Below are 13261 nucleotides of genomic sequence, written 5' to 3'. Positions count from 1 at the left end.
TCCTTACAAAGGGAGATGAGTATGTGAGAATCCTTGGTTTTCACCATAAACATGCTGCGAATAAGAGAAGGGGACCAGATGATTCCCCTCACACACCATGAGAGAGGGGGAAACTGCACCAAGCCCTAAAACCTGGGGTGGCTCCAGGCCTCCGGATGGGGCAGCTGTGTCCTCCTTGAGCACAGAGCTGACCATGTGCCCTGCACTACTGTCCTAGGTTGGAAGCTGAAGAACAACCAGATTCCCTCTTGAAATGCTTGGTCAAACCAGCTGGTAACCTCATGAGTAGAAAGATTATTTTGACAGGGAAGTAAGAAGCCAGGGATCGGACAAAATATCTGCCTAACCTGCTGCTGGAGACATGCGAGGAAGATGAGGAGAGAAATATTTTTTCTACCTTCTGAATCTCCTCCCTGTAACTCACAGGACAAACCTTTCTGGGTTTGGGGTCAGCAAGGAGTTCAGCCTCTCACACTGAGATTCCTGTTTTACAAAAGTGATCTACTCTTAAGACGTGAAATTGACCCATTTATTTGACTAAATCACTGTTACCCAGATTCACTTAAAAAAAAAAATCCACTGCTTTCTACATTAGGAACAATGAAAGCAAGAAAGATCGTCGAATCGGGATGTGGAGAGGTAGGTTGAGGACTGGCCACTGAAACTGTAAAAATAATACAAATGCAAACTCCAGAGGTGAAATTCAGGCAATTTATTGTAAACAGGATTACCCTAGCACTCTACCACATACTGGCTGTGTCACATGCTCTCTCTTCCACATCAAGTAGTGAAAAAGAAGACTTTTCAAAAAGTCACGGGTAACTAACACCTTAGTGTGTTTCACAAATCTCATTTACTAAGCGCTGAGTGAAGAGCAGTATCCAGGTTGTCTGTTATTGCTCAGGGACTGCAGTTTGGACCCATGTAGCTGAATCCATAAGTATGCCTGAGTGACCCCACAGTAGCTCTGGATCCAAAGTGGAAACGAGACAATGCTAGAGCACGCTCAGGAGCAACCACAGATTCCTGTAAGACTACATGAGATGCCGTTCAGATTTCTTCACGTGACTTTCTCATAAAAATGACACGGTTAAATTTCACCCCCTCCCTTTTTTTTAAAGAGCTAAAAGTTACCCAGTAGCACATAATTTTCCACAGAAAAGATATAAGTGGATTATTTACTTTTCCAGTGGTGGATTTATGCACTCAGGACTAGTTTTTGATCCCTCTTGTATATATTTGCAGTTTGATGAAAAGCTGCATAGTCTACAAATGCATAAAACCAGAAGGAAGTGATGATGACTCACGTACCTTCTGATGGACAAAGACAGGCTTCATACAAGGAAGCTCTTGAAGGTAGGGATAAAAAGACGGTTACAGCACCACATATATCTGACAGTAGAAAGGGAGCCCTGCTTTCAAAAGCAGCCTCCACAGTTGTAATTATCATTCTTGCCCCAAATTCAGATTATTCAGAAAAATAGCAAATGTGAAAACTTAAGATGTGAAACGACATGACTCTACAGAAAGAAGTCCTGGCAAATCAAGTCATATGGAGGTAAAATATCATTTCAAAATGCCATTCTTTACTTTGCCTGAGTTAGTGAACTACAGGGCCACTTACTGTTACTAGTGCCTGTAGGTTTCCAATTTCTCTTTAAGTTTTAGTAACAGTAAATATTTCAAAACAGCTGTTAAATCTACAGTAACAATTTCATCCAAAATTGTATCTCATGAAAAAAATATTTTTTAAAAGTTCACTCCAGTCATCATCTGTGTGTTTGTATGTTTGAATTTATATATTCAAAAAATAACTTTACACTTAAGGCAGTATTAGACTGGTAGCAAAACAGGATTTAGAGTCTCTATGGAGGGCACGCTATTTAAGAATCCAAGGCTTTCCTTTTTAGACCTCCAAAAAGGTGTCTTTGCACGTGTTGCCTTTTATATTCATAATGGGGCAAATATTTTGGTTCGTATACTGACTGCAATTTCGTGGTAGTAAAAAGTTACAGGTGTTTAGAATAGATGATGTTGGAAAAGCATGTCACACACTCAGTGGGATCTGAAGTTGACCCTGTTTGTTTTTGTTAAATAAATACAGCAACGTGTTGATGGGAAAAAGTGACACTGATGGAACACTGCAAACCAACTATGAACAACAAGAATGTCAATATAATTCAATCAGAAAAAAACAAATCACAGTAATCCTGAGAAATTCAGTTTGGGACAAAATTGATGTAAGGTAAGTCTGTATTTCTAGCACTGTAAATAAGTAGGGTGTTCTAGAGTTTTCCAGCATTTTACTAGTTTGAATAAAAAACATGTTCAAATTCTATAAAAAGATTAAAACCATGCCTTATATAATCAGCAATTTCACTAATAAAAGAAAACTACATTGCTTTGTTCATTATCTGCCAAATGTAATGTTCTCCATTATTTACATGAAACCATTAAGTAGAAAGCAAAATTGAGGATCCATTTTTAAAAAAGGTATTATCTTTCTATATGTTTTGAAGTCTTTTCTGTCAACCTAGGAGGCTTTTAGAAAAAAGCTAACATATTTTTCTTCTGACAAGTGACTATTTTACAGAATAAGGAAGAAAGTTTCTACAGGAATATCATCCATCATTTTAAGTATTGTTATATAAGGGACATTTCTCTTAGTAATGAAAAGAAAACTTTTAAAATATTAAGAGGCATGTATTTTAAAAATATTCTACATCTATAAGATTTTGTAATTTAATTACTTTGGATTTTTAATATTTCTACATAATGACATTTGACAACTTTTTTTTTTCTGTTTGTCTCTCTAATAGTGAACCAGAAAATATTAAAGTGGCCAAGATTGTTTTCCTAGCCCTTGGAAGACTCAGGAATGCATCCACTTGCACTTTCCCACCCGTGAGGAATCTTCAGAGTTTTGCAGCCATGAAGTTAATATGTGGTTTCACAAGGGGAAACAGTGGCAAACCACGCTTGAACTCAGTCATGTTCTGAATCACTTCAGGCTGCAAAGAAAAAAGTTTTAGTGTATTTAGCCTAAAAAGCAGACTGAACAGGACATAAACTTTATTTTTACATATACATACTAGTTTCTACACTATATATTACATATTATATCTACTGACCTCTCTTCCTGGATCAGTAAGGTCAGAGGGTCTATGCAAACCTATGGTGAATGTCCCCAGTGGGACTCTGGGCCAGAGGGAAGAATCTTGGCTTTCCTCCGGGCACTCAAGGGCAGGCCCACTGAGGGCTCAGGACCACCGCTTTGGCGGAGTGGTAGAGGCCAGTGTGCCCACCCGGCAAGAGCCTGCTTACACTGCCAGCTTCCTCTTCTTGCAAGTAAATCCCAACCTTTCCAGATGATTAAAATGCACAAGCACCATGGAAAAGGCTGGGACAAATGTGGCTGGAGATGACTCATTGCAGAGTAACACAACTGTTCAAGCTAGAGGACAAGGCGGACAAGGGCAAAGGCTGAGTCTCTGCAGCTGAAAAAGGAAAGAATGGCAACCTGGTCTTCACGGGAGACCTAAAGTAGATGCCCGAATACCTCGTAACCTGAAATCTCTAGGTCTTATGTGTCCTGGTGAACAAGCTCCTTCTAAGTAGAAAGTCCTCTAACAGGGCAAGCTAACAAGAAATCTATATTTCTTACTTGTGGCAAGGCTGGTGCTTGTGACAAATTTATATCATTTTGACATGGGAACTCTCCAACCACAGGACCTATAAAAAACAAAAGGTTTAATGCTTTGCACTTATTGATACTTGTACACAAGAGCAAACAAACAAACAAACACAAACCAGACTCAGCTCACTAAAAATCTGCACCAGGCCCCGTTCATGTACCTTTCAGATCCTTTTAGGGTGTGTGCTCCCAAGGCTTTGTTCGCTTGTCCTACCTCCTATCCAGAGTGTCCCTAATGATGGTTCATGATGTTACTGTGCTTAAATAGCCTTGGCCGCAGCTGCTTTAGTGCCCAGCTCTGACCTCACTGGATCCTGAGGCTCTGGCCACCCGGAAGGACCCAGTAAAACAACCTGGAAGGCTGGGGGAGTAAATGGTCATGGGGCAAACCCTGGCCAGTCAGAGACAGGCGATGGGAAGGACAGATAAACTGCTCACCCTTCTCCCGCCACATGCAGTTGTTCCATACAGATTCTTTGGAGATGTCCTACCAGCACCTGGCCTTGTTTTCTTATGGAGCTGTGGCCAGCTCGGCACTGTGTCATCTGCTGTTGGCTCCCTCCTTCACTGCCTCATTTCCTTTTTCCCCTTATTTTTGTTTTGACAGAGCAGACCTTGTCTCCAGTTAGTTCCCTTTCTGTGCCCCTTTACTTCCTGGTGCTCTATAAAGGATGTGGCTATGGCATGGTACAGCTATCGTGTGCCTAAAAACACACTTTTGAAAAAGTCAATACTCAATACTTACAAGAATCCATTTCTCTGGCAAGAACATGGACGGATACCTTATGTCTTCTCGGGGCATCTACCGCCAACATTTCCTGGGTGGAAAGAATAGCAAGGTCACCCTTTTGCCCCACTAAGGAACTTAAAATGAGGTGCTCTCTTACGACCATGAACATCTCTTACGACCATGAACAATCAGCTCTCACGCAGTCAGAAACAGTAAAGACGCCTCCCTTTCTTTCCCCTTACCTACAGCATTTCATTTGAACTCCACAAAGATTAGGAGGGTAGGCAAGAATTATTCTTTTTTTTTTAAAATTTATTTATTATTTATTTTTGGCTGCGTTGGGTCTTCATTGCTGTGCGCGGGCCCTCTATGGTTGCTGCGAGCGGGGGCTACTCTTCATTGCGGTGCGCTGGCTTCTCATTGTGGTGGCTTCTTGTTGCGCAGCACGGGCTCTAGGCACGCGGGCTTCAGTAGTTGTGGCATGCGGGCTCAGTAGTTGTGGCTCGTGGGCTCTAGAGCACAGGCTCAGCAGTTGTGGCGAACGGGCCCAGTTGCTCCACGGCATGTGGGATCTTCCCAGACCAGGGCTCGAACCCACATCCACTGCATTGGCAGGCGGATTCTTAACCACTGCGCCACTAGGGAAGCCCGGCAAGAATTATTCTTAACCCCATCTTACGATGAGAAAACTGAGTCCAAGGAGATTAAGTGCTCAAGCTCCTACGGCTAGTAAGTACCTGGGCTTGGGATTAAAACCTTAGCTTAGTTCTCACTGGGGTGTGACGCAGGGCTGCACCTAGTGATCTGCAGTGTCTGCAGAGACAATGGCCTGAGCTTAGTTAAGGGATGACCACAATGCTTGCCCCCCTAAGAAAAGAAGAAAACTAACATCTCTTGAGTGTCATCTTGTATCAGCCTCCCTCCTATGTCAGCTCACTTGATTCTCTGTAAGCTAAACATCATGATGATTCCTATTTTAGAGACTCTGACTCTAAAACAAAGAGTCACACGGCTGGAGTCACACAGCTTGGAAGGGATGGTGCCAGAAGTGAGGTTTGCTTGTTCTCTCCATTCCACCACGTTGCTTTGAGGGACTCCCCTTAGTTACTACCAAGAAAGCCAGGAGTGGTATGTTGGCAGAAGGATCCTGTGGGGAAGTGTCTCCTCACATTTTCCTTGATGCTGGACCTGTATCTGTCTTTTGCAAAGGGAAAACACGAGTTGCGATGAAGTTTCCCCTGATGCCTCAGCCAGCAGCAATGTTTTGTAACCTCAGAGGAAGAGATCATCAGCAAAGCCAGACTGACTCACGGTTATTTATGTAACAGTTATTGCAAGCCTGGCCCTGTGCAGCTGCAATGGAAGCCCTGCTGAGGTTGCACAGCAAGCTTGCCCACGGCTCTGCCAGCTGGCAGAACAGCCTCTTTCAGGAGCTCAGCCCAGGTCGGCCTCCAGTAACATGCAGTGCCTCATCTGAGAACATCTTACTTACTGGAGTAAAACGTTTGCTTCCAAAGATCTATTCTTGATCCCTTTTCACCCAAACCTTCATTGCCCTCTTAACCTGTATCGGTTACAGCAGAACATCCTGTTCAATTTCCTGACCAACTTTGGATAATCCCCATTTTTCTAAAAACCAACCAATTGCATTTTCTTGCTAACTCTATTCTAAGGAACACTAGAGTCCTAAGAGATACTTATAGGTATTCTGTGCAAAAAAAAAAAAAAAAGTGTCCATAGTGATAGCAGCTTAGGAAGTATTTTGTTAATCAAAACTAAACAAATGCTGGGCTAAAGAAATCTTAACTATGGGGTTCTTAGAACTTTTCAAAAGCTAACATGCTCTGTGATTCTCCAAGAATGAGAATAAAGGGTAGTCATTCCCAAACGTACATGGTCACGAAACCCTTCTTTCTAGGTACCCCCTATTAGTATCTTGTACCACGGAACATAGCTAGGGAAAGCCTGTTCTAGATTTAGCGTAAGCTTGGTAATAAATACTCTCATTTTTTAAGACAAGAAAGTCAGTCTTATAACTGCTATTTTCACAAATTCAATAATCAGGTACCACCTGTAACTTCAAATAAATAACAGAATTTGTGGAAGGAAAGAGAAATCTTCATTTCTTCTGGAAACATCACAGTAAGTCATAGTAAGTCATCATTCTTTTTGAACACACATAACTAATAACGTCTTAAAATAAATGTCTTAGGAACCAAAAAGAGCTGAACACGAGCACCCTCTTTTGTAGGCAGTTGAGAACAAGTAACTAACCTCACGAAGTGTAACAGTCTTAAGCAGTAAATCAACACAACTAAAACCCACTTTATAACACCAAGGAGGAAAACATATTCCAATCTAAAACATTCTGATTAAAATATTTAAAAATCCTAAGATTGAGTATTACTAATAAAGAGATAACAATGGAGACTGTTTAATAAATGCTACTAAGTGCCAATCACTTTACATACCTCATTTCAATGAATACCCCATAATCTCTATTTTGTAAATAAGGAAGCTTAAGTAATTTGGCCAAGGTCACAGAGCTAGCTAGTTGGTGATACGGCTGAGCCCCGAGTCTGTGCTCAGGGGCCACATGTGCTCCTGCTGCTGCCCCACAGACCACTGAGGGAGGCCAGCAGCTCTGAGCAGGGCTCTGGACGGCTGAACGGCCTGGCAGCGGACACGTGTCCTGGAGGCCTGCTCTCACACCCAACTCTGCCCACCACGGTCCTACTGCAGCTCTCTCTCCACAGACACAAAGACTACCTGGGGTTACATTTCAGAACAGAATCTTATTTTATATATTGTTTTATTTAAAAAATATGTATGTGTTGGGAGTTCCCTGGTGGTCCAGTGGTTAGGACTCTGTGCTTCCACTGCAGGGGATATGGGCTCAATCCCTGGTCGGGGAGTTAAGATCCCACATGCTGCATGGTGTGGCCAAAAAATAAAAGAAAAAAATTTTTTAATTAAAAAAAAAAAAAAAAGTATGTGTTTTCGTTACATACATACACACATTTTTTAAAAATAGATTTTATTTTTTAAAGCAGTTTGGGTTCACAGCAAAATTGAGTGGAAGGTGCACAGATCTTCCATATACCCACTGCCTCTTCACAGGCCTAGCCTCCCCCTTGTGAAAATATATATTTTTTAAAAGACTATCACTGCAAAAAAACACAATTCCTCTACACAATGCAAGGGAGCCATGAGGTAAAGAAAACGGTAAATTGCCCAGCCAGCCATGCCCATAGCCAAAATGGTTCAAATCCCATTGCTGAGAAAGGAACATTCAAAATACTGTCTTTTACTGTCAAATTTTGAACCTAAAATTGCTACTGTCTCTCTTTTCTTATTGCTAAAGTGTTACTGGCTATATGAATACATGTTTGCACATACAGAGACCAGAAACCTTGTCGTCCTGCAGAGGATCTGGGGGGAAGTGTAATAAGTAACTGGCAGACAGTGCTAAATCACCCTTTTCTTCTATGAAACTATCAGCACCTCCAACTCAGGGCTATTTCCTTTTCCTCACTCTCCCACACAGCACCAACCGTGGTGAATTAGATCTGACTAGCCTTCACTGTACAACTAATTTCACAAAATCATTCCAATGAGAACTGCAAGCACCACTCCTGTTACGGCAGTTACAACAGATCCCTGAAAAATGACCTTGAAAAGCAGATGACATCCCTCCCAGAGATGTTAGCATGAGGCAGGACCTGAGCTCCCAACGAAAAACCTGGTGTCTTATAAATCAGATATGAACCAGGGGAAGTAGCTAACGATACTAGATAGAGTATAATTCTAAGGTACTATGGTAATTATGGAGTAGAATTTTGTTCCTTGTCCTAAAAAACAGACATAAAAGTATTTTACACAAATTAGAGGTCCCAATACATTACAAAGAATATATATAACACTTTAGGTACAACTCTATTGCAGCATAAATTTTTAATTTCTGCACTTAGCATGGTTACTACACATTATATGCCCACTTAAAATTTTTGCTACCCTTCTATGAATTCTGTTACGGGTGGGGAAAATTTAGATGGTGTAAACCTCTTCAAGCTGTACTGGGAAAACTTTAATGGTGGTGCCTCTCTTTTCTCTTGATGAACTTTCTCAGTGAGCTCAGGCATTTAAAGCTCACAAACCCGGGACTTCCCTGGTGGCGCAGTGGTTAAGAATCCGCCTGCCGATGCCGGGACACAGGTTCTAGTCCTGGCCTGGGAAGATTCCACAGGCCGCAGAGCAGCTAAGCCCGTACGCCACAACTGCTGAGTCTGCGCTCTAGGGCCCACGAGCCACAACTACTGAGCCCGCGTGCCACAACTACTGGAGTCTGTGCTCCGCAACAAGAGAAGCCACCGCAATGCGAAGCCCGCACACTGCAGCGAAGAGTAGCCCCCGCTCACCGCAACTAGAGAGAGCCTGCGCACAGCAACGAAGACCCGACACAGCCAAAAATAAATAAATAAATAAAAATAATAATTAGTATAAAAATTTAAAAAAAAGAAGTCTTTCATTCTACTTTAAAAAAATAAAAATAAAACTCACAAATCTCTAGTTTGGGATTAGCAGATATAAACTACTATATATAAAATAGACAAACAATAAGATCCTACTGTATAGCACAGGGAACTACATTCAATATCTTATAATAACCTATAATGGAAAAGAATATGAAAAAGAATATATATATATAAAAAACTGAATCACTTTGCTGTACACCTGAAACTAACACAACATCGTAAATCAACTATACTTCAATGAACACAATTTACAAAAAAAAAAACTCAGAAGATCTCTGAACACAGTTCAAAGGTGAGTAATCATTTATTTTTAAAAGGAGCCATAGTGGCACCTAAATTAGTGAAGATGATTTATAGTTGTCAGAGACTGGAAAATAATCTGATTCCCAAGTTCTATTTGTTTTCTTTGCTCTTTCTTCCCACCAAAAGCTCAGCGATGTTCTTTGTGGGCTGGGGCGAGGAACAGAGAGAAGAAACAAAAGGGTAACCTAAACAGGTGGATCTGGAAGCCAGGAAGGGCCACCACGGTCCTCGGTCCAGAGGGAGAGAAAAACAGTACTGGGTTCAACATGGACTATCTCTTCTTCCTAACAGTAATATGTGTCAAAAATACTTAGGTCCATAAAAATGCCTTCGTAAATCCTGCCTGAATGGGTTCAAAGCAGCAACACACAACACAGTGCATACAATATTTCCTTATCAGTCAAAATCTAAACATGCAAATTGAACTTACCTTATAGAATTTGATAATATCTTCCTTGGTAAGTGTTTTTAAATAGGCAACTTCTATATTATCTGAAAAAGTAATCAAACAAGAATTTACAATATTTTCATTTTAAGTATCCCAGAATACTACACTAAATGACAATATACTTCACTCCAACACTCTTAAGAATCCATCTTTTTGAGTGATCATCTGCTCCTGCAAGTAGTAAGGGAATAAATTTCAAGTAAAAAGTAAGAGGATATCATGTCTCTCTAGTCATGAGCTGTTGGGTCTTGGGCTAGTCACTTCAACTTTTCTGAGCCTCAGTTTCCTCATCTAGAAATTGGGGATAACAACTACTTAACTGACAATAACACAATACGAGGGGCACAGGGCAAATGCTCAATAAGTGGTAGGTACTGGGTTGGCCAAGAAGTTCGCACAGGTTTTTCCGTAACATCTTACGGAAAAACCCGAACGAACTTCTTGGCCAATCCAGTACTATTAACGGTGAATCCAACTGCTAGAAAAATTACAGGTAAGGAAACAGAGGCCCAAAAAATGTGACTTGGCCGAGATCTTTGGCTTGCTGGTGTTACAATGAGAACACAACCCAACTCTTTCTGACTTCTAGTGTAGCTGAGCGCACTCCATTGTTAAGCTCTGTTCTAAGAAAGGCAAAAGGAAGCTGATAAGCAGGACCCTTTGGGGAGCACAGCTCTCCCAAATCTAAAAGCACTGACAAATTTTGGGAGATCCCTAAAGGAAAACATTTGAACCCCTGTGCCTCCAGGGCAGCACCTGTCTCAAGAGAGTTCAATTTGCACATCTTCCATATAGAGTTATGAGAAATACCTACATATCTGTGCTCAGAGCCTCAGGGGCGTACTGAATGAACACAAAAAGTGAAATCAGATTTATTATTAGTGCATTATTATGAGATACAGATAGACCCAGCTCTAGTTCAGAGAAGGAAAAAAAAAAAGATAAAGTTTCTACTAGGAAATCGTTGTTACATTAAATAAAGGTTCTTTAGAAGTGGTATGCCTCCACCCCCATCCCAAATCGTACTGGAACATCACCTACAAAACAAATACCATTTTGTAGAATGGCATCAATGTCCTCAAATGTTTTACTTACATGCCATGAATGTTGGGGCCCTAATTTTGCCTTACCTCTGTCAAAATTGTATTGCTGGGAGATGATTTCCCCCCAGTATTTAGCACACTCTGCAGACAGTTTCTTTGGTTTGTCTAGTCGACGAATCGCTAACGCTTGGATGTGTTTTTGGAAGGCCTCTTCTGTCATGTCCTCTATGGACTTTTCCATGGTAATTAAGAAAGCTTCCACTCGGCTTTCTAGGTAGTGAGGCGGCTTTTCCGACTGGATGATGAACCGTAAGCCCTGTATGCCATTGGCTCGGCGTGGCCCGCTGAAGACAATATAACCTGAAACGCAAACACCAGCCAGTGAGGATCTTGGCATTTGAGACGTGGGTCACTTTTAATCTTTCAAAAATTATCCTGCCAGAGCAAATAAAATCTACTTTAGGGCTTCATATTATTCACCTCTGAAGAAATGAGCTATTAAAATATCTTCAGTTCCTAAGCACAGGGCAGAAGAGCTCTCTGAAGAATAGTTAGCAATTTGGAGAGAAAACCCTTGTTCATCTTTCAAACTCAATATTCCCAAGCTCCTCCCTGTCTGCTAGTTCATCCCCTTCAATCCATGTTAAAGTTATTCTCATCCCTATGAAATGCTGGACTCATTTTCATCCCCTAACCATTGTCCTAGCTCGGCTTCCTTTCACATCCAAGCTCCTTATGTGAACTTGCCGCCACTATTGCGTTTCTTGCTAGATAACCCATTCCTGGACCAACTCCATTCAGACTGCAAACCTTTAGACCAAGTAACTGAAGGTCATACTTCCATTGTCACCTTGTGAGCTCATACACTAACTACCGTCTACATCTTTCCTAAACAGCGTTCGTGGCTTGCCTTCTCCAGCTGCTCTGCCTCAAAGCACACCTCCCTACCTTCAGCATAGCCTTTAGAGTTTGAACACTCTTAGTAGCATTTGCCAAACTGTACTAAAATTATTCCTTACAGGTCTGCATTCCTGACTAGACTGTGAGCTCCATGAAGGGAAAGACCATCCATAACTTATCCATTTTTGCTGTCCAGCATCTACCACTGTGGTTATTGAAAAAAAGATTGTTACTTGGGGACACTCACCCAAATCCTTTTTCATTGGTTATTCAAAGTACATTACTGGGGCTTGTTTCTTTCCTTAATTGATCAAACCTGTCAGGATCTCCAAGGCTTTTAACAGCGCCTAGAACTCTGCCGAAACAATTCCTCAACAGACACTTACTGAGTACCTTCTATGTGCCCCAGGCTTGGGAAACAAAGATGAACAAAAGAAAATACCTGCCCCCTCAATGAACCCAAAATTCAGTAAATCTAAGCTTCTGTGGATGGCTTGCTTCCCACCTTGTCACCCCTAACAGACTTCCCTTAGCATCCCACCCAAAATGACCTTTTTATAGACTCGTATGTAATGTAAACACAGTATCATCTCCTTAAGAACTGCTCTCATGTCCATGAGATGTTAACTGCTTATCTTCTAGAAGCGGATTCCCCACAAACAAGGCTTTCACAGTCTTTCTGAGTAGAGCATGCCTGAAGCATCATGCTAGGGGACTGTACATGTGGAGAATGCTCTCGAGGACAATGGCTGTTCCTCAAGGACTGAGGTATCCTGCCATCCCCTGCTTCCCCCTCACCCAGCTGTTCCTTGGTGCGCAGGGTGTTGAAGCACGGCTCGGAGATGATCTGACAGAAGAGCTCCAGAAACATGTTCTCCGAGGTGCTCTGCATGTCTGTTTGGTAGTATATCTCGATGCCACAGTTATTGTGAACTTCATTCCTCTGCTGATAGACAAACCATCCTCCTAGGAAGTTTCAAGAAGACAGCAACACGTTCAAAAATTTATTTAGGGTTTAATAAAGTTACTGTTTTGTTTGGCTGTTATGAAGTTGTTCAGTTTGGTTGGTGTCTTTTGGCAGTTCCAAACTATTACAATTAATTCATTACGAATGTGAAACTCAACTTACCCAAGGGAATCCTACTACAGTGATCTGTACTTGGTAGGCCCTCGATAAACACTCACTGACTTTAAAGGGCAAAACACTTATAAAAAACCCATTTTATGACTAAGTATTAATGCTAAATGAGATCCATAGTTAATGAAATCTACAATGTAGTGTACATACTAGATTAGAACTAGCTAATATCTATAAGAACTTCAACAGAAATATTACCTATGTTTTAATAACCATACAAAACAATTTTTAAATTACTAGTTGTGCCATTATCTATTTAGCATTCTATTCCTAATATTGTTTACCAACACCCACACTGAAGGTCACTTCACAAATTTACACAAATGCGCACAATGCTTAGAGATGACTTAGCCTAACACCTTACTTTAGAGATGAGGAAACTAAGACCCTGAGAAGTGGGGTGACTTGTCCAAGGACACAAAGTTGGATGGTGGAGAGCTAAGACAAAAACTCAGATATGCTGATCAAGT

General features: G+C 41.3%; 1 protein-coding gene across 2 annotated transcripts in view; it reads right to left on the bottom strand.

The window, feature by feature from the left end:
* Positions 1-697: 697 nt before the first annotated feature.
* The window catches only part of IDE (insulin degrading enzyme), a 111905-nt gene continuing 99341 nt past the window's right edge, over positions 698-13261 (bottom strand). For both annotated transcript variants that reach the window (XM_036828619.1, XM_036828618.1), the window contains exons 20-25: positions 12452-12619; positions 10841-11113; positions 9693-9754; positions 4440-4512; positions 3665-3732; positions 698-3011 (exon numbers count right to left, since the gene is read on the bottom strand). In XM_036828619.1, coding sequence (XP_036684514.1) covers positions 2916-3011; positions 3665-3732; positions 4440-4512; positions 9693-9754; positions 10841-11113; positions 12452-12619 — 740 coding nt within the window. In that variant the 3' untranslated portion in view covers positions 698-2915. The remainder of the gene's footprint in view (positions 3012-3664; positions 3733-4439; positions 4513-9692; positions 9755-10840; positions 11114-12451; positions 12620-13261) is intronic.

Source organism: Balaenoptera musculus, chromosome 16 (assembly GCF_009873245.2).
Source record: "Balaenoptera musculus isolate JJ_BM4_2016_0621 chromosome 16, mBalMus1.pri.v3, whole genome shotgun sequence".
NCBI lineage: Eukaryota > Metazoa > Chordata > Mammalia > Artiodactyla > Balaenopteridae > Balaenoptera > Balaenoptera musculus.
The sequence above is the reverse complement of the archived record's forward strand: the minus strand, read 5'-3'. Positions and strand labels throughout refer to the sequence as shown.